General features: G+C 37.8%; 1 protein-coding gene across 6 annotated transcripts in view; it reads left to right on the top strand.

Moving 5' to 3' along the window:
• Nucleotides 1–26,345, top strand: part of VAV3 (vav guanine nucleotide exchange factor 3) — a 395,302-nt gene that overhangs the window by 209,736 nt on the left and 159,221 nt on the right. For all 6 annotated transcript variants that reach the window (XM_031651419.1, XM_031651411.1, XM_031651415.1 and 3 more), the window contains exons 11-15: nt 566–634; nt 2,359–2,445; nt 6,599–6,684; nt 8,209–8,341; nt 8,726–8,835. In XM_031651419.1, the coding sequence (XP_031507279.1) occupies nt 566–634; nt 2,359–2,445; nt 6,599–6,684; nt 8,209–8,341; nt 8,726–8,835 (485 nt within the window). The remainder of the gene's footprint in view (nt 1–565; nt 635–2,358; nt 2,446–6,598; nt 6,685–8,208; nt 8,342–8,725; nt 8,836–26,345) is intronic.

Below are 26,345 nucleotides of genomic sequence, written 5' to 3'. Positions count from 1 at the left end.
GACAGTGGTTGTGATATAATTTGTAGAGTATGTAAAATAAGGTAAAATAAGGAGGACTAGGGTGAAAACTTAAGGAACAATAACTTTCTAAGAAGCAAATAAAGAAGAAACTATGAAAGACTGAGGAGTAGGCAGAAATTTAGGATGGACAGACAAGCAATTGTAACAGCAATAACAGCAACAAATAGAACATCTCCATGTCCCTGAAATGAAAGGAGGGATGCAGTCAAAAGAATCAAAAGCTATAGAGAAGCCAAGAATAATAATGAGTAAAAAGTATGATTTTAATCATTATGGAATCTTTCATAACAATAGGGATCAATGTCAGTGTAATGGTGGTGGATAGAATTCAGATTCATCTTTGAAAAGAAAATGTCTCATGATTTTTTGGTGTCTAGTTGGTCTTACAGTTTGAAATTTTTGATGGAAATGGAGCCCAGACATATTAGATTTATCACATTATAGAGAGAAAACCAATAATAATGGTTTATTTGTAAAAATGTTTTCTTTAGTATGTCTTTGTTTTAATTTGAGAAAGTAGTACTAAACCATATCTTCCAAATAGGAACTGGTCAAACATACCACTGATGCGACTGAGAAGGCAAATCTGAAACTGGCTCTTGATGCCATGAAGGTAGGGCAGATTCATCAGTAACTTGTTTATATTTTTTATTCTTGCCTAAAGACTATGGAATTCAAATTGCTAATATATATATGGTAATATATATGTATAAAATAATATATATAAATAATATTATGATATCCTAATGTATAATACACATTTGTTTTTAGTGGGGACAGCTGGATATTTTGTTTGTTTGTTTGTTTTACTGGAATAGGTATCCTTGCATGGATTTAATTGTTAGACAACACATAAAACAAGAAGTATATTAAAATCACTTAGATACAAGTATAACAACTTTCATAACCATGAGGAATTATTTAATATCATGGTATTTTTCCCATTTTTTTCATGGTGACTAATAGAAAATGTTGGCTTGTGTAAGTCGTAGGCCAGCTGGTGGCTTCAGAACCCCATGTGACTATTTTCTTCATATGAGGATATCTGCTAGGTTTATCCTTGTGGATGCTATGACTTAATACAAGTGAATTTCAGTTTGTTCGGTTTTCAGGTAAATATGAAAATTAAGAACTATGAATAGATAAAGACAGACATTTTGAACATACTGGGGAATATATAAAACCTCAGTTTCCACATTATGTTGAATAAAAATGACTTTGAAATGAGATATTTGCCAATAACTTAAAGCGTAGGGAAATATTTGTTCTTAAAAACAAAATGGCAAGGTGACCCTGCTCAGAGCAGTGCATTAATTACTTAGCTGTGTCCTTGTACCAATTCGTGTTAGCTTTGCTGTTTAGCTGATTGTCTGTCACTAACAGGAAACACCACACAATTATTTATTATTATTATTAAAAAGTCAAACCAAGTTCCAGTTTTTAAAGAAGTCGTTTATGAATCTATCCTATGAAAAATCAGACTTCCATTTAGAACAAAGTTAGGAACTGCTTTTTGCAGAGTTCTGTCCCTACTGTTGCAGATGAATTTAAGAGGGTAGAGAAAAAAGAAAAAGAGCTCAGAAAACAGGGAAATCTGGAGCGCATGTAACAAAAATAGCTAGTTACAGTATGGAAAGATTAGCTAATGTTTCCTCAAATATGAGAAAAGACATTTTAAAATAGGTGAAGGCACATGGAGAGACACGGCCAGCATTTTTTGTTCACTTTAATTCATGAATTAAATTTAGTTCCAGCATGTTGTGCTATTTAGTTCCTCACCTCTCCTTTACTTCTCCTGAATCCATATTCGGATTAACTCTTTAAAATTGAACTGGTTTCCTTGACTGAATGCTCTCAGGAACTAAGAAGACTTTAGCTGGTTGCAAAAATAAAACAGTCTTGCTAGATTCATTTTCTAACTTTTGGTTACTTTTCTCCCTGCTAATCGTTCATGATTGCCCTTCTAACCTGTGTAAAAATATCGTGCTCTCAAGGTCAGTAATTAACGTGCTTGGAATTTCTATTCTTCCGACCTAGTTTCCTTTTTGTTGCTCTATTGCGGTATATTTTGTTTTGTCTTTTAAGGCAACAACATCCTGACTCTTCTCAGTGGTGTGGCAAATGACAGCTCTTCAGTCTTCCCAGCTGTACTTCAGACATTTTAAAATTGCCTCTGTGATGCAGCTTTGATTGACTGGGCATTCATTTTATTGTCTTTGAAAAGTTACAGTGGTTACTTTTACCACTAATGGAATTAATGATGTGTTTTCTTTCAAAGCAGTTTGCATCTCTAATCTTAGTGTGCCTTCTTTTTCTACCCCTTTCTTTATTGTCTAGGACTTGGCACAATATGTGAATGAAGTGAAAAGAGATAATGAGACCCTTCGTGAAATTAAACAGTTTCAGCTATCTATAGAGAATTTGGTATGTAATTATCTTTCCATCTCGCTTCCCCTCACCCCCACATCAACGACATTCTAGGATTTGTTGTTGAGGAAAACATAGTTTTTACCTTCAAGTTTCTACTGTTGGGTGTTGTTGCCAATCCCTTTGTTTGGCAGTGTTCATGTGGGTGTCTGAGGGCACCTGCGACCTGTTCGTGTCTAGGGACTGTGTGATGGCTTGCCCCTCTTACCTTAGTCACACTCTGCCTCTTCTCTCAGCAGTCTGAATCTAAACATAGGAGTCCACTTTTTTTTTTTTTTTTTCTTTCCCTCATCCCCATACATACTCACGGCTGATTCCTATTCATTTATTCATTTTATATATATTTGCTGTGTGACTATTATGACCCAGACACTTTGCTTGGGTCTGGGACTGTAACTGTGAACAAGATGGTCTCAAGATTGAGGAGACAGTTTAAAATAAAAAAAAAGAGTTAAAAATGCCATATTGAGATTAGTGCTGTGAACTGGCTGCTATAACTGAAGATTATAAGGGGAGTCCTAGTTTAGGTAAGTTGGTTGGAAAAAGTCCTTTTAAGTCATTTGAACTGAGACCTAGAAGATAAGAAGCAGCCAGCCACACGAAGATCTAGGGGGAAGTGACCCAGGCAGAAGTCGTAGCAGGTGAAATGCTCAGAGTTGGGAAAAAAACAGGTGTATTCAAGAAGCTGAAAGGTAAGAGTGGCGGGAAATGGAGAGTGAAGGGAAGGATGGTGGGCTCTGAGCCATGAGGGATGGGCAGGGCAATTGCGTAACACAGCCTTGTAGGCCAAGATGCTGAATTGGGATTTTACTGTGACTGCAGTGGGAAGCTATTAAAAGGTTTCTATCAGGGAGTATTACAACAGACTGATTGACATTTCAAAAAGACCCTGTAAGCAGGCAGCCCAGCCAGCAAGCTGTTGAAGTGGTTTCAAGAGAGGATGCAGCCTTGGATTAATCTGTGGGCAGTGCAAATAGAGATGAGTGAATTTAGGATACATTTTTGGTAGAGCAATTTCATCGCTGTTTTCTCTGAAACATTGTGAACCTGTCTCTTTCTTTTCACACATGCAGCCACATACCCATTTCAGGACACCATCATCTGCCGGTTTTCCAGTCACAGTAGCCTCTCATCATCTCTTCACATAGTTGCAGTTCCAAAATGTGGATTTCTCAGTTTACTTTCTTTCTCAAATTTGTCAAGATTTTTTTTGTTATTGTCTTCAAGATTCAGTCAGTATTCCTTGGCATGATATTTAAGGTCCTCAGTGATCTGGACTTAAGCTATTTTCCTGAATTCCTCCAGCTAATAACTGTCCCTGTGCTTTACATTGTGGATATTTTGCTGTATTATAAGATCTCCAGTTTGACATACATTTCTACAGTTCTGCCTTCGATTGTAATCTCAGAGCCTAGTATGTTTTTTCCTATTATTCCCTATCAAATTTATTCAAGGTGCATCTAAAATAAATCCCTTTTCCTAATCTATTATTTTTCCTCTTTAGAATTCCATAGCATATTTCTTGGACAGCTGTGTAGCCTTTAAAAATTGTGGTAAAATATATATAGCATTGGCTGGGTGTGGTGGCTCACACATGTAATCCCAGCACTTTGGGAGGCCGAGGCGTGTGGATCACCTGAGGTCAGAAGTTGAAAACCAGCCTGACCAACATGGTGAAACCCCGTGTCTACTAAAACTACAAAAATTAGCCAGACATGGTAGCGTGTGCCTATAGTCCCAGCTACTGGGGCGGCTGAGACAGGAGAATTGCTTGAACCTGGGAGGCAGAGGTTGTAGTGAACTGAGATTGTACCACTGCACTCCAGCCTGGGCAACAGAGCGAGACTCCCACTCCATCTCAAAAAAAAAAAAGTGTATATATATATGTGTGTGTGTGTGCATGTGTATGTATATATATGCCATTCTAATTATTTTGAAAATTTATAGTTCTGTAGCATTAAGTGCATTCATGATGTTGTGTGACCATCTCTGAAACTTCATCTTACAAAACTGAAACTCTGTACTCATTAAACATGAACTTCCCGTTCTTCTCTTTCCCTGGCCCCTGGAAACTACCAATCTGCTTTCTGTCTCTATAAGCTTAACTACTCTGGGCACCTTGTACAAGTGAAATAATACAATATTTGCCATTTCATGACTGGCTTATTTTACTTAGCATAATGTCTTCAAAGTTCATCCTTGTTGTAGCCATGTGTCAAAATTTTATTTTTTTGATTTCCGTTTGTTTAAGGTTGAATAATATCTAATTTTATATAAATACCTCACTTTTTTCATTGATGAACATTTGGGTTGCTTCCTTCTTTCAGCTATTGTGAATAATACTATTATATTATTATTGTCACAGGTGTACCAATATCTATTCAAGTGCCTGCTTTCACTTTTAGTTATGTACTCAGAAGGGGAATTTCTGGGTTGTATGGTCATTATGTTAATTTCTTGAAGAATTGCTATACTATTTTCCACAGCAGCTGCACCACTTAACATTCCTACTACCAATGCACAAAGGTTTCAGTTTTTCCACATCCTCACCAACACTTACTATTCGGTTTGTTTGGATAACAGCCATCTTAATGGTTTTAAAGTAATATCTCATCGTGGGTTTGATTTGCATTTTCTTAATGATTAATGATGTTGAATATTGTCTTTGTGTGTTTCTTGGCCATTTGTATATCCTCTTTGGAAAAATGCCTATTCAAGTGCCCATTTTTGAATCAAGTTGTTTTTTGTCATTGTGTTGTAGAAGCTCTTTTTTTGTATCCTGGATATCAGTCCCTTATAAGACACATGGTTTGCAAATATTTTCTTGTGTCTGTTGGCTTTTCACTCCATTGATATTGTCTATGATGCACAAAAGTTTTTAATTTTGACAAAGTCCTATTTATCAATCTCAAAGAAATCATTGCTGAATCCATTGTCATAAGGTTTTTCCCTGTTTTCTTCTAAAAGTTTTATAGTTTTAACTGTTATGTTTGGATATTTGAAACATTTTTAGTTATTTTTTATTTATGGTGTAGGTAATGAAGGGTCTACCTTTATTCTTTTACATGTAGATATCCAGTTTCACAGCACCATTTGTTGAAAAGTCTATTCTTTCCCCATTTAGTGGTCTTAACCTTGCTGAAAATCATTTGACCATATATGTGAGGGCTTACTTCTGGGTTCTGTACTATTCGGTTGGTCTGTATGTCTGTTTGTATGCCAGTACCACATGATTTTGATTATTGTGGCTTTGCAATAAGTTTTGGAAAGAAGTCAGTATGAGACCTCCAGCTTTGTTCCTTTTCAAGATTGTTTTGACTGTTCAGAATCCCTTGAGATTCCATAAGAATTTTAGAATGGAGTTTTCTATTTGTGCAGAAAACATCACTGGGATTTTGATAAGAAACATTTATTTTTATATTTATAGTATTAATCACACATCTCTGCCCTTTATTAAAATGGAATTTCTGGATGTTAGTGATTTTCAGTCAGTTCTTTTTTCCCCTAGCATGTACAGGAAGTGCTCATAAACACTTAAAAGTAATTTCGTTATCAGCCTCTGGGAAAATAGCTCATTATTTTAAATCATTAAGTCAGAGCTTTTCATCCTTGAGGTCCTAGCTCAAGAAAGCCAGTCTGGACTTTATAGACCAAATTAGCACCCACCCCCACCACCCAACCCCTTTCTGTACTCCTTCATGGCAGTGGTGCATTTATAATTTCTTGCTTCTATGAATATTTGTCCCTCCACTGGGCAGTGTGCTTCACGAGGGCAGTGTCTGTATCATTTTGCTGTACACCTGTTATGGTGGTTGGCACACAGTAGATGCTCAAAAAATATTAGTTGCCCAACTGTCTTGTAATTTGGACCCTTCCAGTTGAGTCTTTCTTTTCATAGCTAATTTCCCCTTTAAGAATATATAATAATTAAAATCAACTGATGTCCTTGACATACCCCCTGGCATTACAGAGGACAGACTTCTTTATGATGTAGGTCTGAGCTTTTTAGAGTAAATATGCTTTAAAAGTGTAAAAAATGATAAAATTTTAAGGTAATAAGGTGGTTGTCTTGAGTAAGTATCTCTACTAACATTTGTTTCTATTTTAATGTGATTATGAAAAACTCTGACATGTACATTTTATATTTTAGAACCAACCAGTTTTGCTTTTTGGACGACCTCAGGGAGATGGTGAAATTCGAATAACCACTCTAGACAAGCATACAAAACAAGAAAGGTAAGAAACGGAGAATTCTATTTTGAAAATAAGTAATTAGTGTCAGAAAACGGAGAAAACCTTACAGACAGTTCTTCCAGTGTGAAGTAGGGGAAAAAAGGACAGGGAGACAGACCAACCCATGATTTCTAAATTTTTAAAATTTAGTTTATCTTAGGCATTCCCACCTGGGTTCTGGTATCTATTAATTTGTCTAAGTTATTAAGAAGGAAGTAACAAGTATAGATGATCAGCTGGGATACATTAAAATGAGAAGAGCGATAAAGTAAGAACAGGTAACTACCGTAAAAACATCATTGAATTTTTGGAATATATTTTTAAATAACTGAAAATAATAGAAAAATGCCCTAAGAAAGAAGACCAAGTGAGAATCATGTAGTAATATTTTCTTGAGGGAAATTTGCAGATATAGTTCTCGAAAATTAGTAAGCTTGGCCCAGAGTCCTTAATTATGTATATATGTGATCGTCAAACAAGTTTTTGTGGTTGACAGTGATCATTTTCTGGAATCTTTGGAGAAGCAAGAGCCAGCAGGGGGCAGCATCAGCTCTTGCTTCCACCTCGATAACCCTGGCTCCACAGGTCCTTTAAACCTCTCTGGTTTAATAGACGTTAAAAGTGATGCAAGTGTTACAGCCCTGTAAATGTGTCATTATCATTGTGTATAAAAAAAGTGTGTTAATCTCTGAGAGTTTATAAAAATACACAAGTATTGGTACTGGGTGATGCGGTTATAAGGTTTATTTTCTCCCCCAAGTTATGTTGTTCTTAATAAGAAAAAAGTATTAACGTGGAAATTTCACCGTAACTTCTTCAGTTTACACTTGGCTCATATACCATTCAGTTTGTGTTTTTAGGTGGTCAGTTAAATCATGAGGAACAACATAGAGGGTAAAAGCACAGTTTCCAAAATTAGACCTGTTTGTGAATCCCGTTACATGCGTCACTAGCCGTGTGACCTTGAGCAAATTAACTTCTCTAAGCCTCAGTTTCCTGCTCAGTAAAATGAAGATGGTAAACAGTACCTACCCAGCATGTGGTCTTGGGGATTTAAATTGAGTCATGTTTGTAAAAGGGATGAACAACACTTCTCAAGGCATTTTGGCTGATCCCTAGTAACTTCAGTAGAAGCTGCTACTGATGTCATTAATATTATTCTATACGTTTTTAGCTTTTAAATTAAAAAAGAAGGTGAGCAAACTTTATGGCTTATCTCATTTGGCCATTTCAACAACTCTGCAGTGTGCGTTTTACTCTTATTATGAATTTTGCCCATTTTTAAAATGAGGGAACCAAGGCACAAAGGCACACTGAGGCCATTTACAAAGTAAAGGGAAGTTCCAAGATACACACAGTTCTTATAACCACAAATCCCCCATTGTTTTCAATGTGTGATACTACCTGTTGTCTTTAATGCAAAGAAAAAGACATTTGGTTGCTTTACTTTTATCTTACCAAAAAAAATTAATACACATCCTTCTAAACCATTTAAAATCAATCAATTAATCAGTCTCTCTTTCACAGGCATATCTTCTTATTTGATTTGGCAGTGATCGTATGTAAGAGAAAAGGTGATAACTATGAAATGAAGGAAATAATAGATCTTCAGCAGTACAAGATAGCCAATAATCCTACAACCGATAAAGAAAATAAAAAGGTGACTTTTTGGAAACTAATAACTGTAATTTACTTATAATCTTGAATATTAAGGAAAAGTATGATAATACATTAATGTGAGATGTGGCTTATCAATCCAGATGTTTTTGTTTCTAGAGATTGATTAGGTACATACCTTTGTGAGAAATAACTGGAAAATGCCAGATCTGATCATTTCTAATGCCCTAATGATCCAGATAGTAAAAGGCATTTGGCATAGAAATTGTTATAGATATGAAGTTGACTACAATCAGCTTGATTGTGCAGTTTGTACATTGATAATATTGTGAGGGGTTTTTGGATAGTTATGGTGGTATTCTTGTGAATTTAGAAACATAATGTTGTTAATGACACATATTAATCTGAAGAATATTAATTTTAACAGTGGTCTTATGGCTTCTACCTCATCCATACCCAAGGACAAAATGGGTTAGAATTTTATTGCAAAACAAAAGATTTAAAGAAGAAATGGCTAGAACAGTTTGAAATGGCTTTGTGAGTATTTCTATTTTTCAAAGTGCTTTTATTTTTACTACTTAAATCACTTATGAATAATGAACAACCAATAAGTGTGCTCTAATGCTTGTAGCATGTGTCATGTGTACAGAGACAGGGGAAATGTTTTGCTGTGATCAGGAGTGCTACTAGGCTGCTGGCTGCTTGATAACTTTGGTCTCCTAGGAGAGGAGTTTTGTTGAATTCCTTCAAAAAGAAGAAAGAGGGAGCTCTAATCTTCTGTTTGACTTTCTTATAGGCCTGTTTTAGTTCTTTAGCTGTCAGCAGCCCAAGAAAATATTAATTGTTCTAATGATAAACTTTTTATGTAGTAACTATATTTTTAAAATTATATACCTTTAAATAGAAATACCTGCATGTGTACTTACACAAACAGACATGTAAACGTATATATCTTATTTTTAATAGAAAGATTGAATTATGCTCTGTTTTCACTCACTTATCATTTGAATCTTGGCTAAAATGCTTCATGTATTTAAGGAATGCTTTACGGGCTTAATTTCTTTAAGTGGTTTTTAGTTCTATTGAGGAGGAAGCTCAACAAAGAGGTGGAAAATAAATCAATTCTGTTTCAAAAGGAATGGCATACAGAGATGTAATAACCAAGAACATGCCATTATAGGTGTTTCTTTTTAGTTTTGATGTTTAAGGATTGAAAGGTGCACAATGACCCTTTTCGTGGAAATATATAGGATGCCCTGAAATAAAACTGTTAGCAAAATGTGAAATTAAGGAAAACTACATTTGGAATTTGTTTCATTTGGGTTCTAAGATTATTTACCATTTGTTGACAAATTCTATCAGTTTTTTTCTTTAAGAAATGCTCATGTTAATGTAAACTAGAGGTAGGAATAGGATGTTTTATTGTGGTTCTGAAATTAGGAAAATAAAGATTCTCAAGGTTATTTTATCTAACATTTGAGATACAGGATTCTATAGCCAAAATGTTTAAGCTTATAGTCAGTTCTGCGTTCATCTATTATCCCTGCCATGAACTGGCTGCATGATGAAAGCTAAGTTATTTAAACTTCTCACAGCCTCAGTTTCCTCATCTGTAAAATAGGGATGATATTTACTTCAAATTCTAGGTAATATGTATCAGCAGAGTGCTAGCCAAATAGTACAATAGCAGCCATGTGATATTGAACAATAGGTGATATCTATTGTTATTGCTATTATTATTAATAATGATTGCATTTGGGATTCTAGCATACTTATGAATACTTATAAAACTACATAACATCTTCCAATATACTAATTTTTCTTTTTAGGAAGTCACTTGGAGTTGAATAATTTGAATTGGAGTGGTAGGATGCTGGGGTTAGTGGTAATATGCAAAGACAGAGCTGATCTTGAGCCTTTACTCTTATATGCTAGGCTATCATTTTTTTGATGGGTTTTGTTTGCCTTTATAATCTTCAGGTGAGTTAAGGAATGTCTGCAGAGGAGAAAACTTGAATTTCATGTCCCAGAGCAGACAGGTTCCTTGGACTGTATGATAGATATATCAGTCACTATTTTGTTCAGTTGCCATAAAACAAACAGTTAATTTCTAGATATGAGAGACTTGATGGCCAGGCGTGGTGGTTCATGCCTGTAATCCCAGCACTTTGGGGGGCTGAAGTGGGCGATTCCCCTGAGGTCAGGAGTTCGAGGTCAGCCTGGCCAACATGGTGAAACCCCATCTCTACTAAAAGTACAAAAATTAGCCAGGTGTGGTGGCGCATGCCTGTCGTCCCAGCTACTTGCGAGGCTGAGGCAGGAGAATCGTTTGAACCCGGGAGGCAGAGGTTGCAGTGAGCTGAGATTGTACCACTGTACTCCAGCCTGGGTAACACACTGAGAGTCTGTCTTGAAAAAAAAAAGAGAGAGAGAGAGAAACTTGACAAGATAAATACTGTTGTCAGCATTTGGCTTCTCTCCTTAAGCGTGGTCACCTTGTAGTCTAAGATAGCTGCTAGAGCTCTAGGTATAAAATCTATGTTCTAGGTAGCAGAAAGTAATCCCACTTTTATGGATTCCTTGTAGAAATACCACCCGCTTCTGTTACATAATACTGACCAAAGTGTAGTCATGTGGCCACACCTGCCGAGGGAGGCTGGCAAATAAAACCTTTATTCTGGGTAGGATTCTTTCTGGCTAAAAATTAAGGTTCTTTTACTATGGAAGAAGGGAGGAATGGGTAGTTGTAGGCAACCAGGAGCCACCGCCTTACAGGTTTATACATATAGTATGTATGGATTTAAATTGTTCCACCACAATAAGGATGGCTGAAGCACATGCACAGAACCTGGGATTCTTAATCTTTGATTATTTTCCAAGCACCTCAGCAATATAATAACACACCAGTAGAAGTAGTTTTTGTTATTTTAGAGATCTGTTGAATGTCCATGCAGGTAGTGAGAGGGTAGAAGTATCTTTTTGGAGAATTGTTCAGAGTTGAAGTTGAGGGCTTCTATAAATAAGGGTTATATTATATATGGTAAAATAAAATCTGAGTAGGCATCAGAATATTCCATTGTTTTATTTCCTTCTTTTTTGAAGTTCATCATGTAGGAAAGCCCTGATAATGTCTGCTTCCAGCTTTATAAGACAGATTTTGCCTGTCTGATGCTCATAAAAATAGAATAATGTAGGTAAATCTTGAAGTTTGATTTTGCCTATGGTTCAAATTTTGCTGCTTATCCATTATTTTATCCATGTATTAAATCTGTATCCATTATTAAATCCTTTTTGATAAGTCACGGAGAATAAAAGAAAATAACTCCTGCGCATCAGTGACAATGCATGAAGAACAGCAAGCCTTGTGTATCTCCACAGGATGGCTTCTTCCCAGTGTCTTTAGCATCAACACGAGTCCCTTGAGTTCCCCTAGAGCACTCTGGACTATTGCTTTAAGGAATTCTGAAAAGAAAAGGGAGGCATTGGTGAGAGGGCGGAGGGAAATCAAGGGAGCTGATATTTTTAAGAGTGTTGAAATGCTTGCCGTTTCTATTTACAGAAGATGGCAATTCTGTTTATAGGATGATTGGATCATTTTTATTTAAAATTATTACAAATCACTGTTAAGGCACTTAAAATACTACGTTAAGCCTCTAAATTAAGGCTCTTAATTTAGAACATTAAATAAGGCCATGGAAAAGCACGAACACTAATAAACAATAAGTATCTGGTGAACCCAAATATTCTCCCCAGAGGTGACCTAAATCTCAGCCTCTGTCTCTCCCAAGCACATCCCCATCCTTGTTCAGCAGTCATGTTCTCTGACCTTCTTTGACCATAACCACTTCCAGCATTTAAAATACACAGTGAACCACATTAGAACCTGGCAAACCTCCATAGGAAAGGCTGAACAAAGAGAAAAGTAGCAGTGACCCACTTGGATAGGGCAGGAGGATATTTTTCCCTTTTTTTTAAAATTTTTGTGATAAGTGATAGCAGGACTGATATGTTCTTGAGGTTGTTGGAAAAATTACTGAACAAAATATACCAAATAGAGCGCAAGGGCTGTAGTTCTGGGGGCCATAATCTAAATAAGGTATTTAAATCTTTAAGAGGCTGATCAATATGCTTTGCTTACTTTTATTTATTCCAAAAGGGTTTTCTTTTTTTTTTTTTTTTTTTTTTTTGGTCACTAACTGTCTCTCACAATTCCATTTAGTCATCTGTGAAACAGAATGGCAAATAGTTTTATTGGGTTAAGCTGGTTTTCATAATGATGCTGGAAAATATGGATATAACTGCCTATAGCAATGTTCAAAATTTTGTTAAGAAGCTATGGATATGTTTTCTCCAAATCCAATATAACCATTGTGCTTTTATGAATTTTTCTGTGAGATTTAAATTAATAAACCTTGTCATACCCATTTTGTAGCTCAGGAAACTAGCAGTCACAGGAGCATTTCAGCAAATGCGTACAAGTTTGATGTGTCATTTACAGTACAGTTGAAGATCTCAGTTCACAGGAGTTTCTTTATCCATAACGATGCTAAAATAAGCAACTGGACTCAGATCTTGGCATCTAAAACTGGAGTCTGGGTTTTTTGTATTTTTTGTTTTTGTTTTCTCACTGTGAATAGGATCTAGCGATCAGATAGTTTTCTTAAATGTCCCAGGAGTAAGTTAAACCTGAGTAAAAAATAAAGAAGTATAATTATATTTAAGTTGGTGCAAAAGTAATTGGGGCTTTGCCATTGCTTTTAGTGGCCAAAAAGGTTTTTTTTTTTTAAAAGAAAAGTTAGCAAAAGGATAGGTAAAATAAGAGGCATACCATAAGCATCACATATGGTAGTAACGGGTAGATTCAGAATTAGCCTTTGTAGTGCTTTTTTGAAGGGAAATGAAAGGTGCTCTTGCCTAGAATTTCTTCTGACCGACCTTGGCCCAGTTCTTGAAATTCTAACAATTCTCATTTACCCCCTTGAATGAAGAAAGACCCTTTGAGATGCATATGCCGTCACTACTGCGAGTATCTAAGATGTCTTGACTGTGTAATAAGTGCCTGGCACAGTTCTACATGAATTACCTAAGAGAAAATAGCATAGAGGTCAGGCATTGTCTACTGAAATATTAGCCCAGGATGTTTATCTTTTAAACACAAGGACTAATGGTAGTGGAAAGAAGAGAATGAGAATGGGGGATGGAGATTCTAGAGCTCCAGAGGGACTCTGGGACCAGGATGCACTATCCTGTTGGTCATCCGCAGGGGCAGCCCCTGCCTGAGCTTTGCATTTCCCAGAATGAGCCCTGAGAGGAGCTTCCCTGTTGGGATGGAGCAGGGAGTGAGAATGTAGCCGTTAAGCTCCACAAATCACATTTAATCTGAGGCACAGTGTTTCTTTCTAATTTATTCCCCATCTACTTCCAGAAGGAATTTGAAGTCACTCACAATAAAAAGCACACATGCTGCAGAATTAAAAAGAAAAATTTAAATAATCAGAGGTCAAATAGAACAGTGTTTCCAAGTATTATCTTCAAACTCAGGCTCCACTAGACAAGAATATTTTCTTGAAGTTTAGTTTCTGTAGTTTATATGGTAAAAACAAAAAGCATGTTTCTCACATTTCAAACCTAGAGTTATATTTCATCAAACATAATTTGTTTTAATCTAAAGATATTGCTCAGATACTTTGAATACCAGAGAGAGAATTACCAGAGGAAATTTTATTCATTCTGCAAATATTTATCGTGTGCTTGCCTTGATGCCAGACACTGTTGGAAGCCCTGGGCTTATAACAATGAGGGAGCTGTTGCAATTGAATTTAAGTATTATTATTTCTAAATATAATAATATTCTGTTAGTATATAATGGATTAAGTTTCAGGACTGAACTCTTGATATATCTATTCAAATCATCTCCTCCTTTAACCTCCATTTACTTAAGGATCAACATATGGAGTCACAAGAATTGCGCTTGATACAGCTCCCTCTCGCCACTTGTAATCAATCTCTCACTAATCACTGCACATCAAATCTGAACACCTGCCTGAACTCTCTCTTGCCACCCCTGGGTTACATCTTCTGCATGTCTCTTTAGCTTCTGCATTCCCTACTTCTTCCCCACTAGTCCTTCTTCACAAGCATCAGAGTCATCCGATGCTAAGACTACCCCACTTAGAAAGCTCTGTTGGATATTTATTGTACTTGCTATAACATCAGAGTTTTCGCTAGGATGGAAGAAGGCCCTGACTGCTTTTATCCCACCCATCTTTCCAGCCCCATCTCCCATTAGTTTTTCCTGTGCTTGTTTCTTTTTTTTTCTAGTTAAATTGTGTGTTTCAGTTCTTAGAGAATACCCAGGCCTCAGATATTCACACATAAGCTTTCCCTGCCAGGCCTCATCTTTCCCCCTGTTCTTTGAATACGTGGTTCTATATCCTGCAGGTCTTGGCTGTAAATGTTACTTTGTGAGGGAGATCCCTCCTGACCCCTATGCTAAGTGAGTAATACCACCTTTTCTATTCTCTCACAATTGTATTTATATTGCCAGACAGAAATTATCCAAGCATCCTGTTTACTGCCTTCTCTTAATCCAACAATCCCTCTTCCTGTTAGAATCTGTTAGATGTCCACTCAGTTTTACTTCTCTTTTCTCCTAAAGAATAAGGATTCTGTTTTGTTTATTAGAAGAGAAGTTAAGTTGAACCATATGGTTAGAGATGTAGGAAAGGGGAAAAGAAAGCCTCATGGATCAGGGAATGGAAAGAAAGTATTGTGTGTGTTTGGTGTGAGTGAGGCTCTGGGATAGCTATGGCGTCTGAGGGATTTGAGAAGGGGAAAAGGCCTTTTGAGATGCAGGTGTTTGGAATCTCAATTTAGCTTCCCTTTATGTTCTTTGAAATGTTAAGTAAAGAATGAAATTATTTTTTGTTTATTTTGGTGTACCTTTAGCGGCCCAAGGCTGAACTGCCTGGGTCCATGGAATACGGGATTGCCATTAGATCTATTTGCCTATTTAATGTCTGTTTCTTGCATGAGGGCAGGGATCTTGTCCCTGTTGTTCAAATGCATGATCTGTCCTAGCATAGTATCATATTTTTGTTGTAAATGTGAAATTTTACTCTGTAAGTTTTCTGACAATGAAGACAAGGGAAAAAAAAAGACTTGATGAGTTGTGGCATTCTTATTATCTGACAAAATATTACAATGGCCCTTTGCGGGAGAAACTTTTTCCAGTATGGTAAGAAGGCTATATAGTGTGGATCCTTAGGTAGGAGACATTGAAAAACATTCTCTACCAGCAGCATTAGATTTGTTGAAATTCTTGAAGTCGATGACATAGATCAGTATTTCTCTTTTATATAAGCCTTCAACTATGTAATTGCAGTTTTGCTAAGGCATTTTTATGGACATCTAACCTGATGCTAGCCCTTCCAGATGTTTCTTTCTAGTAGTCTGGCTTGCTTGGATAAAATTTTGGAACCAAACAGGATGGGCAATTATCATTTTATCTAGCCTGTCATTTAAGTAGCACTGATCTCATTCATTTATATACTGAAAACTGTAGAAAAATATGCAGCTCATATGTTATGTGGGGCCTCCTTGCTCCTTGGAGATGTAGACAGAGGTTAGCCCAGATTCCAGTTTTAGGGTCTGAGGTGCTCAAGGCTCACTTACATTCTCACATTTCTCTCTCTCTCCATGTTCTTGATTCATTGTGGCTTTTTTTGGTTTGCGTGTGCGTGTGTGTGTGTGTGTATTTTCTTTTTAAATTTTCCCACCTGTCAGACCCAGGAGAAAAGATATACGCCTTTTCCATTTTCCACCTGAAATCCATTCACGGTCTATTTTTTGTCATGCCAACAGGCGTCACAGTGGCGCTTATGTCATGCACCTGTTCCCTCTGCTGTTTCACTGGTCTTTGACACCCTTAGCAGCACCTGGAGCGTGACCCTCCCCACCCAGCACTGCTCTCTGCAGAGGACCAGCGCCCCTTGCCTCACCACCCCTTTAGGGAGTGGCTGGTCAGGCCAGACGGAGTGCCTCCCACACCTGTCCTGGGATTTAGAGGATAAAGCCATGTCATGTTACCCATCAATTCAAAATTAAGCTCTCCAGTGAGTGTTTCAGAAGAAATTAGTCTTTGTTGTTAATTTTTGAAAGACCCATGTTTCTATTATTAAAGGTTTGGCAACAAATTTGACATTCAAATGTGAAAATTTAAAAGATTCACTTGGTTAATATTTTTGCCCAGATGGAGATGCCTACAGTATCTGCATGAAGCTGTCAGAGTTCTAAAGCAGGCCTAAGAAACAACAGCTACTACCACTATGAGTACTGCTAGGCCTGTCTTCCCTTCCTATCCCCTCCTGTCTCTCCTCTTTCATTTTCTTCATCAGAAGGTTTGTTTGGATCTTCTCAAATGTATAAATAAGTTTCTGTTGAGACAACAGATTTCCTCTCTTAGAACAAGGGCCAGCAACATTTTGTTGTAGGGGGCCAGAGAGTAAATGGTTTAGGCTTTGTGGGCCATATGGTATCTGTCAGAGCTACTCAATTCTGTCATAGTTAACTACGAATGCGGCCATAGATTCACATAAATGAATGAGTGTAGTGTGTTCCAGTAAAACACTTGGTGGTTGTATTTGGCCCGTGGGCTGTAGTTAGTGACCCCTGTCTTACAGCACAATAAGATGACTTACGCCTAGAGAATTAGTCAATATATGTTACCACAAAATGATCTCAGCTATAATGAAACCATGATGTGGCCTTTTGTAGAAGTGTGATTTTTTTTTCTTTTGTTTTTAGTATCCGTGATTCCTGTTTAGGCTATCATGATGATTTAGCTCCAAAATGTTTTTTACTTCACCAAAAAAAGAAAATAATAAACCTGGATGAATTATCTATATTTGTCATTATTATTTTACTGTCTAATTGAATATTAAAAATGTCTGCTCACAGAACAGACTGTATCTATTCAATTTCCAGTTTCATTAAGTTTTATTACATGATTTATTGAAAAGGACAGGTCCCACAGAGTCCAGGCCAGTAGCAGCTATGTGGTAACTTTTTCTCTACTCAGTAGTCAGCCACATCAACAAGAAGCCTTTTTTTTTTTTTTTTTTGAGACGGAGTCTCACTCTGTCACCCAGCCTAGAGTGCAGTGATGAGATCTCAGCTCACTGCAACCTCCACCTCCTGGGTTCAAGCGATTCTCCTGCCTCAGCCTCCCAAGTAGCTGTGATTATAGGCACACGCCATCACACCCAGCTAATTTTTGTGTTTTTAGTAGATAGGGTTTCGCCATGTTGGCCAGGCTGGTCTTGAACTCCTGACCTAAGGTGAGCCACCCGCCTTGGCCTCCCAAAGTGCTGGGATTTCAGGCGTGAGCCACCATGCCCAGCCAATAAGCATTTTTTAATCAGTGATGCTCTTTGTGCTGTTGATGCATTTTCTTCCCATCAGCAATACCATTTGTGCCTGTTATTTATTCTGAAATTTCCTCCCTGGAGAGCATACTAAGGAAAACCGGAAGGGGCAGAGGAAGCCTGTGGTGTCAAGAGTTGGCCAGAGGGAGAGCCTTCCTGGATGAGCTGGATGTGGGGATGACATTTTGTCACCTGCTTTGGCATTTTCTTAGTGTCCAAAGCCCGACAGTGTCTGTTTGGAAACTGGAGGCCTTACTGGCATAATGGCCAAAATATCAGTCTATAAACTGTCTCTGTATTTGTCTGCCCTTTTGGATTGTTTTTGTTTTTTTTTCTTGAGAAATTATTTTCTCTAAAAACCTCACATTCTTCCTCCTTAAAAGGCTTGCATGACCAGTTTTTAATGCGAAGAATTTGTTTATGGGTGCGGAATCCATGCTGGCACCATCCATTGCCTCTGGGCTGTGCTGAGTCTCATGGTGCTGGCCTATTCACATTAATCTCCCAAGTTGAAGCCAGCTCAACTCTCCCTGAATCTAATGTATTGTCTATAACCTTTCAAAATTGGCAGTTAAGTCAGAATAGAGGACTATACTGGCAGCAATAAAAGGAAGTAGGACACGGGACAGTGCTCAGAAAATTCACAGCTGTCATGAAATGGAGTCTTTCAGTAGCCTGTTTGATCCAGAAACATGCAAAAGTATTTCATGCATGACAAAGCATTAGTAAATATTAAATAGTATTCTTGTTTTGTTATTGCCTAGTGAGGATCAAGCTCTCTCCTTTTTCTCTGGTTGTGTTTAATATGTATTTGACACTTTTTGGCATTCTTGAACATGCTTATGAGGAAGGAGAAGTCACAGGCAGGTGAAGAGCAAAGGACAGATATTGAAATTTCCATCAGCAAATAAGCATTATCCTGATTAAAACTAAATGCAAATAAAATTAGTAAGCTGAATTAGTGTTTGTTTCCCTGAGGCTTTATAACAGAGCCTTTCATCTGTTATTTTTTTTCCTTCTTTTTAAATGAACAATAATAGTACAGCCAGAGAGTTTAACCTGGCAGTGGTGGTCACGGTGCTACTGTCTCCAGCTTGTCCGGGTAGTGTAGATATTTACTCAAAGAGTAAGATTGTTTTGGAGTTGTTTGTTGTACTAAGTCAACTTGGTATATGGTTTCCTCCAAGTATATGACAAAATCTCCACTACAGTGAATTCTATGACAATAACCAAGCTTTAACCTATAAGTCTAAACCTAACAGTGTGACATATACTGTTTTTATGCTGTTTCTTGATAAGAAATGATTAGATCATAAGAATTACTACTTTGGGCTATACAACACAAAATAAGCTGTGATTGGAAACTGGCAATCCTTGCAGTGGAAACAATGGGAGAAACTTAGTTTTTCCTCTTCATGGGGGAGTAGGCAATAGCAAGCTAGTTGGGGAGATGGAAAGGAAGTCATACTTGAAACAATTTTTCAGTAAGACTATGTATTGTGCATTTCACAATATATGCCCAGGAAGTGTTTTATGCACTAGGGATATAGTGATAGACAAGTTCACTTCTCTTGTGAAGTTTGTATTGTAAAACTACTTATATTTTCTTTTTTTTTCTTTTCTTAAATTATACTTTAAGTTCTAGGGTACATGTGCACAATGTGAAGGTTTGTTATATATGTATACGTGCACCATGTTGGTTTACTGCACCCATTAATTCGTCATTTACGTTAGCTATTTCTCCTAAAGTTATCCCTCCCCCACTCCCCCACCTCACCACAAGCCCCAGTGTGTGATGTTCCCTGCCCTTTGTCCAAGTGTTCTCATTGTTCAGCTCCTACTTATGAGTGAGAACGTGCGGTGTTTGGTTTTCTGTCCTTGTGATAGTTTGCTGAGAATGATGGTTTCTAGCTTCCTCCATGTCTGAACTCATCCTTTTTTATAGCTGCATAGTAGTCCATGGTATATATGTGCCACATTCTCTTAATCCAGTCTATCATTGATGGACATTTGGGCTGGTTCCAAGTCTTTGCTATTGTGAATAGTGCCACAATAAACATATGTGTGCATGTGTCTTTATAGTAGTATGATTATAATCCTTTGGGTATGTATCCAGTAACAGTATCACTAGGTCAAATGGTATTTCTAGTTCTAGATCCTTGAGGAATCGCCACACTGTCTGCCATAATGGTTGAACTAGTTTACACTCCCACCAACAGTGTAAACGTGTATTTCTTCACATCCTCTCTAGCACCTGTTGTTTCCTGACTTTTTAATGATCGCCATTCTAACTGGTGTGAGATGGTATGTCATTGTGGTTTTGATTTGCATTTCTCTGATGATCAGTGATGATGAGCGTTTTTTTCTCATGTGTCTGTTGGCTGCATAAATGTCTTCTTTTGAAAAGTGTCTGTTCATATCCTTTGCCCACTTTTTGATGGGGTTGTTTGACTTTTTCTTGTAAATTTAAGTTCTTTGTAGATTCTGGATACCAGCCCTTTGTCAGATGGGTAGATTGGAAAAATGTTTTCCCATTCTATAGGTTGCCTGTTCACTCTGATGGTGGTTTCTATTGCTGTGCAGAAAATCTTTAGTTTAGTTAGATCCCATTTGTCTATTTTGACTTTTGTTGCCATTGCTTTTGGTGTTTTAGTCATGAAGTCCTTGTCCATGCCTATGTCCTGAATGGTATTGCCTAGGTTTCTTCTAGGGTTTTTATGGTTTTAGGTCTGACATTTAAGTCTTTAATCTATCTTGAATTAATTTTGTATAAGGCATAAGGAAGGGATCCAGTTTCAACATTCTACATATGGCTAGCCAGTTTTCCCAGCACCATTTATTGAATAGGGAATCCGGGACTCCTTTCCCCATTTCTTGTTTTTGTCAGGTTTGTCAGAGATCAGATCATTGTAGATGTGTGGTGTTATTTCTGAGGACTCTGTTCTGTTCCATTGGTCTATATCTCTGTTTTGGTACCAGTACCATGCTGTTTTGGTTACTGTGGCCTTGTAGTATAGTTTGAAGTCAGGTAGCGTGATGCCTCCAGTTTTGTTCTTTAGGCTTAGGATTGTCTTGGCAATGTGGGCTCTTTTTTGGTTCCATAAACTTTAAAGTAGTTTTTTCCAATTCTGTGAAGAAAGTCATTGGTAGCTTGATGGGGATGGCATTGAATCTATAAATTACCTTGAGCAGTATGACCATTTTCTCAATATTGATTCTTCCTATCCATGAGCATGGAATGTTCTTCCATTTGTTTGTGTCCTCTTTTATTTCATTGAGCAGTGGTTTGTAGTCCTCCTTGAAGGTGTCCTTCACATCCCTTGTAAGTTGCATTCCTAGGTATTTTATTCTCTTTGTAGCTATTGTGAATGGGAGTTCACTCATGATTTGGCTCTCTGTCTGTTACTGGTGTATAGGAATGCTTGTGATTTTTGCACATTGATTTTGTATCTTGAGACTTTGCTGAAGTTTCTTATCAGCTTAAGGAGATTTTGGGCTGAGACGGTGGGGTTTTCTAAATATACAATCATGTCATCTGCAAACAGGGACAAATTGACTTCCTCTTTTCCTAATTGAATACCCTTTATTTCTTTCTCTTGCCTGATTGCCCCAGGCAGAACTTCCAACACTGTGTTGAATAGGAGTGGTGAGAGAGGGCATCCCTGTCTTGTGGCAGTTTTCAAAGGGAATGATTCCGGTTTTTGCCCATTCAGTATGATATTGGCTGTGGGTTTGTCATAAATAGCTCTTATTATTTTGAGGTACGTTCCATCAATACCTAGTTTATTGAGAGTTTTTTAGCATGAAGGGCTGTTGAATTTTGTTGAAGGTCTTTTCTGCATCTATTGAGATAATCATGTGATTTTGGTCTTTGGTTCTGTTTATGTGAAGGATTGCATTTATTGATTTGCGTATGTCGGACCAGCCTTGCATCCCAGGGATGAAGCCAACTTGATCTTGGTGGTTAAGCTTTTTGATGTGCTGCTGGATTCAGTTTGCCAGTATTTTATTGAGGATTTTCATGTCGATGTTCATCAAGGATATTGGTCTAAAATTCTCTTTTTTTGTTGTATCTCTGCCAGGCTTTGGTATCAGGATGATATTGGCCTCATAAAATGAATTAGGGAGGATTCCCTCTTTTTCTATTAATTGGAATAGTTTCAGAAGGAATGGTACCTCCTCTTTGTACCTCTGGTGGAATTTGGCTGTGAATCTGTCTGGTCCTGGACATTTTTTGGTTTGTAGGCTATTAATTATTGCCTCAATTTCAGAGCCTGTTATTCGTCTACTTGGGGATTCAGCTTCTTCCTGGTTTAGTCTTGAGAGGGTTTATGTGTCCAGGAATTTATCCATTTTTCTAGATTTTCTAGTTTATTTGTGTAAAGGTGTTTATAGTATTCTCTGATGGTAGTTTGTATTTCTGTGGGGTCAGTGGTGATATCCCCTTTATCATTTTTTATTGCATCTGTTTTATTCTTTTCTTCTTTATTAGTCTTGCTAGCAGTCTATCTGTTTTGTTCTTTTCAAAAAACTAGCTTCTGGATTCATTGAGTATTTTGAAGGGTTTTTTGTGACTCTGTCTTCTTCAGTTCTGCTCTAACCTTAGTTATTTCATGCCTTCTGCTAGCTTTTGAATTTGTTTGCTCTTGCTTCTCTAGGTCTTTTAATTGTGATGTTAGGGTGTCAGTTTTAGTCTTTCCTGCTTTCTCTTGTGGACTTTTAGTGCTATAAATTTCCCTCTATACACTGCTTTGAATGTGTCCCAGAGATTCTGGTATGTTGTGTCTTTGTTCTCATTGGTTTCAAAGAACATCTTTATTTCTGCCTTCATGTTGTTATTACCCAGTAGTCATTCAGGAGCAGGTTGTTCAGTTTCCATGTTGTGTGGTTTTGAGTGAGTTTCTTAATCCTGAGTTCTAATTTGATTGCACTGTGGTCTGAGAGACAGTTTGTTGTGATTTCTGTTCTTTTACATTTGCTGAGGAGTGTTTTACTTCCAACTATGTGGTCAATTTTGGAATAAGTGTGATGTGGTGCTGAGAAGAATGTATATTCTGTTGATTTGGGGTGGAGAGTTCTGTAGATGTATATTAGGTCAGCTGGTGCAGAGCTGAGTTCAAGTCGTGGATATCCTTGTTAGCCTTCTATCTCATTGGTGTAATACTGACAGTGGGGTGTTAAAGTCTCCCATTATTATTGTATGAGAGTCTAAGTCTCTTTGTAGGTCTCTAAGGACTTGCTTTATGAATTTTGGTGCGCCTGTATTGGGTGCATATATATTTAGGATAGTTAGCTCTTCTTGTTGAATTGATCCCTTTACCATTATGTAATGGCCTTCTTTGTCTCTTTTGATCTTTGTTTGTTTACAGTATGTTTTATCAGAGACTAGGATTTCAACCCCTGCTTTTTTTTTTTTTTTTTTTGCTTTCCATTTGGTTGGCAGATCTTACTCCATCCCTTTATTTTGAACCTATGTGTGTCTCTGCACATGAGATGATTCTCCTGAATACTGCACACTGATGGATCTTGTTTCTTTATCCAATTTGCCAATCTGTGTCTTTTAATTGGGGGATTTGGCCCATTTATATTTAAGGTTAATATTGTTATGTATGAATGTATGTATGTATGATCCTGTCATTATGATGTTAGCTGGTTATTTTGCTCGTTAATTGATGCAGTTTCTTCCTAGCATCTATGGTCTTTACAATTTGGCATGTTTTTGCAGTGGCTGGTACTGGTTGTTCCTTTCCATGTTTAGTGCTTCCTTTGGTACCTCTTTTTGGGCAGGCCTGGTGGTGACAGAATCTATCAGCATTTGCTTGTTTGTAAAGGATTTCATTTCTCCTTCACTTATGAAGCTTAGTTTGGCTGGATATGAAATTCTGAGTTGAAAATTCTTTTCTTTAAGAATGTTGAATATTGGCCCCCACTGTCTTCTGGCTTGTAGAGTTTCTGCTGAGAGATCTGCTGATGGTCTGATGGGCTTCCCTTTGTGGGTAACCCAGCCTTTCTCTCTGACTGTCCTTAACATTTTTTCCTTCATTTCAACTTTGGTGAATCTGACAGTTATGTGTCTTGGGGTTGCTCTTCTCAAGGAGTATCTTTGTGGTGTTCTCTGTGTTTCCTGAATTTGAATATTGGCCTGCCTTGCTAGGTTGGGGAAGTTCTCCTGGATAATATCCTGAAGAGTGTTTCCCAGCTTGGTTCCATTCTCCCTATCACTTCCAGGTACACCGGTCAAACATAGATTGGTTCTTTTCACATAGTTCCATATTTCTTGGAGGCTTTGTTTGTTTCTTTTTACTCTTTCTTTCTCTAAACTTCTCGCTTCATTTCATTCATTTGATCTTCAATTACTGATACCCTTTCTTCCACTTGATCAAATCAGCTACTGAAGATTGTGCATGTGTTACGTGGTTCTCGTGCCGTGGTTTTCAGCTCCATCAGGTCATTTAAGGTCTTCTCTCTACTGTTTATTCTAGTTAGCCATTATTCTAATCTTTTTTCAAGGTTTTTAGCTTCCCTGCAATAGGTTTGAATATCCTCCTTTAGCTTGGAGAAGTTTGTTATTACTGACCTTCTGAAGCCTACTTCCGTCAACTGGTGAAAGTCATTCTCCATCCAACTTTGTTCCATTGCTGAAGAGGAGCTGCAATCCTTTGGAGGAGAAGAGGTGCTCTGGTGTTTAAAATTTTCAGCTTTTCTGCTCTGGTTTCTCCCCACCTTTGTGGTTTTATCTGCCTTTGGTCTTTGATGATGGTGACCTACAGATGGGGTTTTGGTGTGGATGTCCTTTTTGTTGATGTTTATGCTATTCCTTTCTGCTTGTTAGTTTTCCTTTTATCAGTCAGGTCCCTCAGCTGCAGGTCTGTTGGAGTTTGCTGGAGGTCCACTCCAGACCCTGTTTTCCTGGGTATCACCAGCAAAGACTGCAGAACAGCAAATATTGTAGAACAACAAATATTGCTGCCTGATCCTTCCTCTGGAGGCTTCACGTCAGAGGGGCACCCAGCTGTATAAGGTGTCAGTCGGCCCCTACTGGGAGGTGTCTCCCAGTTAGGCTACACGGGGGTCAGGGACCCACTTGAGAAGGCAGTCTGTGTTCTCAGAGCTCAAACACCATACCAGGAGAAGCGCTGATCTCTTCAGAGCTGTCAGACAGGGACATTTAAGTCTGCAGACGTTTCTGCTGCCTTTTGTTCAGCTATGCCCTGCCCCCAGAGGTGGAGTCTACAGAGGCAGGCAGACTTGTTGAGTTGCAGTGGGCTCCATGCGGGTTGAGCTTCCTGACCACTTTGTTTACCTACTCAAGCCTCAGCAATGGCAGATGTCCCTTCCCCAGCCAGTCTGCGCCTCGTAGCTTGATCTTGGACTGCTGCACTAGCAGTGAGTAAGGCTCCGTTGGCATGGGACCCGCTGAGCCAGGTGAGGGATATAATCTCCTGGTGTGCCATTTGCTAAGACCGTTGGAAAACTGTAGTATTAAGGTGGGAGTGTCCCAATTTTCCCGGTACAGTCTGTCATGTCTTCTTTTGGCTAGGAAAGGGAAATCCCCCGACCCCTTGCACTTCCTGGGTGAGGTGACACCCCACCCTGCTTCAACTCACCCTCTGTGAGCTGCACCCACTGTCCAGCTAGTCCCAGTGAGATGAACCAGGTATCTCAGTTGGAAATGCAGAAATCACCCGTCTTCTGCATTGGTCACTCTGGGAGCTGCAGACCAGAGCTATTCCTATTTGGCCATCTTGGAACGGCTGCCCAAGACTTATATTTTCAAGTCAGCATTATAATGCTAATGCAAAGCAGTGATAAATTGCAAGGTATATGAAATAATTTATACTACACATTATTTTGATCTGTGGAGAATGGGATTAGAAATTTCAGTGTAGAAAAGTCTATGCATGTGATGCTGATGGACAAATTTTCAGAGTTATTGGGCTCCTGGGCATCTAAGAAAGGCATTTGCAACTGAATATTTTTTCTCTTCACTTAGAAGTAAGTTGCTGTAAGTTAAGTATATGTGCTTTTTGCTTCAAGTAATTAGAAAAAAGATGCCATTTGACACCAATATATAATTTAGAAAAATTAATTTGTCATAGTTGTTTTTTCCCATAGATTCTGAATACCTTTTCATAATGATCAAAATCTTCAGAAACTATACAGTTTTATAAATTCATACATTCTCTGAAGAGGAGATTAAAGTTCCTCCTTTTTAACAATTCATGGCTTGAGTCTTTCATACAACTTCTTTCCAAGTATATCCTGTGCTTGGATGCCTCTTGTGATGAGGGACTAACTACCTCTGAAATTGCTTGTTTTATCTTTGGTTAGCTTTCACTGTAGAAGATTCTTCCTTATAATGAAGAAGATTTCACTGTAGAAGGTTCTTCCTTATAATAACTGAAGAAGATTCTTCCTTATAATGAGTGAAAATCTCTGTCTGTTGAAGTATAATTTCCTAATGTCACTTCTTGGGCCCAAATAGAACCTGTCTAACTCTTCCTTACCTGGAAATCTTTCAGATATATGAAGATAGCTATCCCTCTAAGTCTAGGGTTAAAACATATTTTTATGAATAAATGAAAAGAAACTTAATTTAGGAAGATTCTTTCATTAACATAG

The sequence above is a fragment of the Papio anubis genome, chromosome 1, assembly GCF_008728515.1.
Source record: "Papio anubis isolate 15944 chromosome 1, Panubis1.0, whole genome shotgun sequence".
Classification (NCBI taxonomy): Eukaryota; Metazoa; Chordata; class Mammalia; order Primates; family Cercopithecidae; genus Papio; species Papio anubis.
The sequence above is the reverse complement of the archived record's forward strand: the minus strand, read 5'-3'. Positions and strand labels throughout refer to the sequence as shown.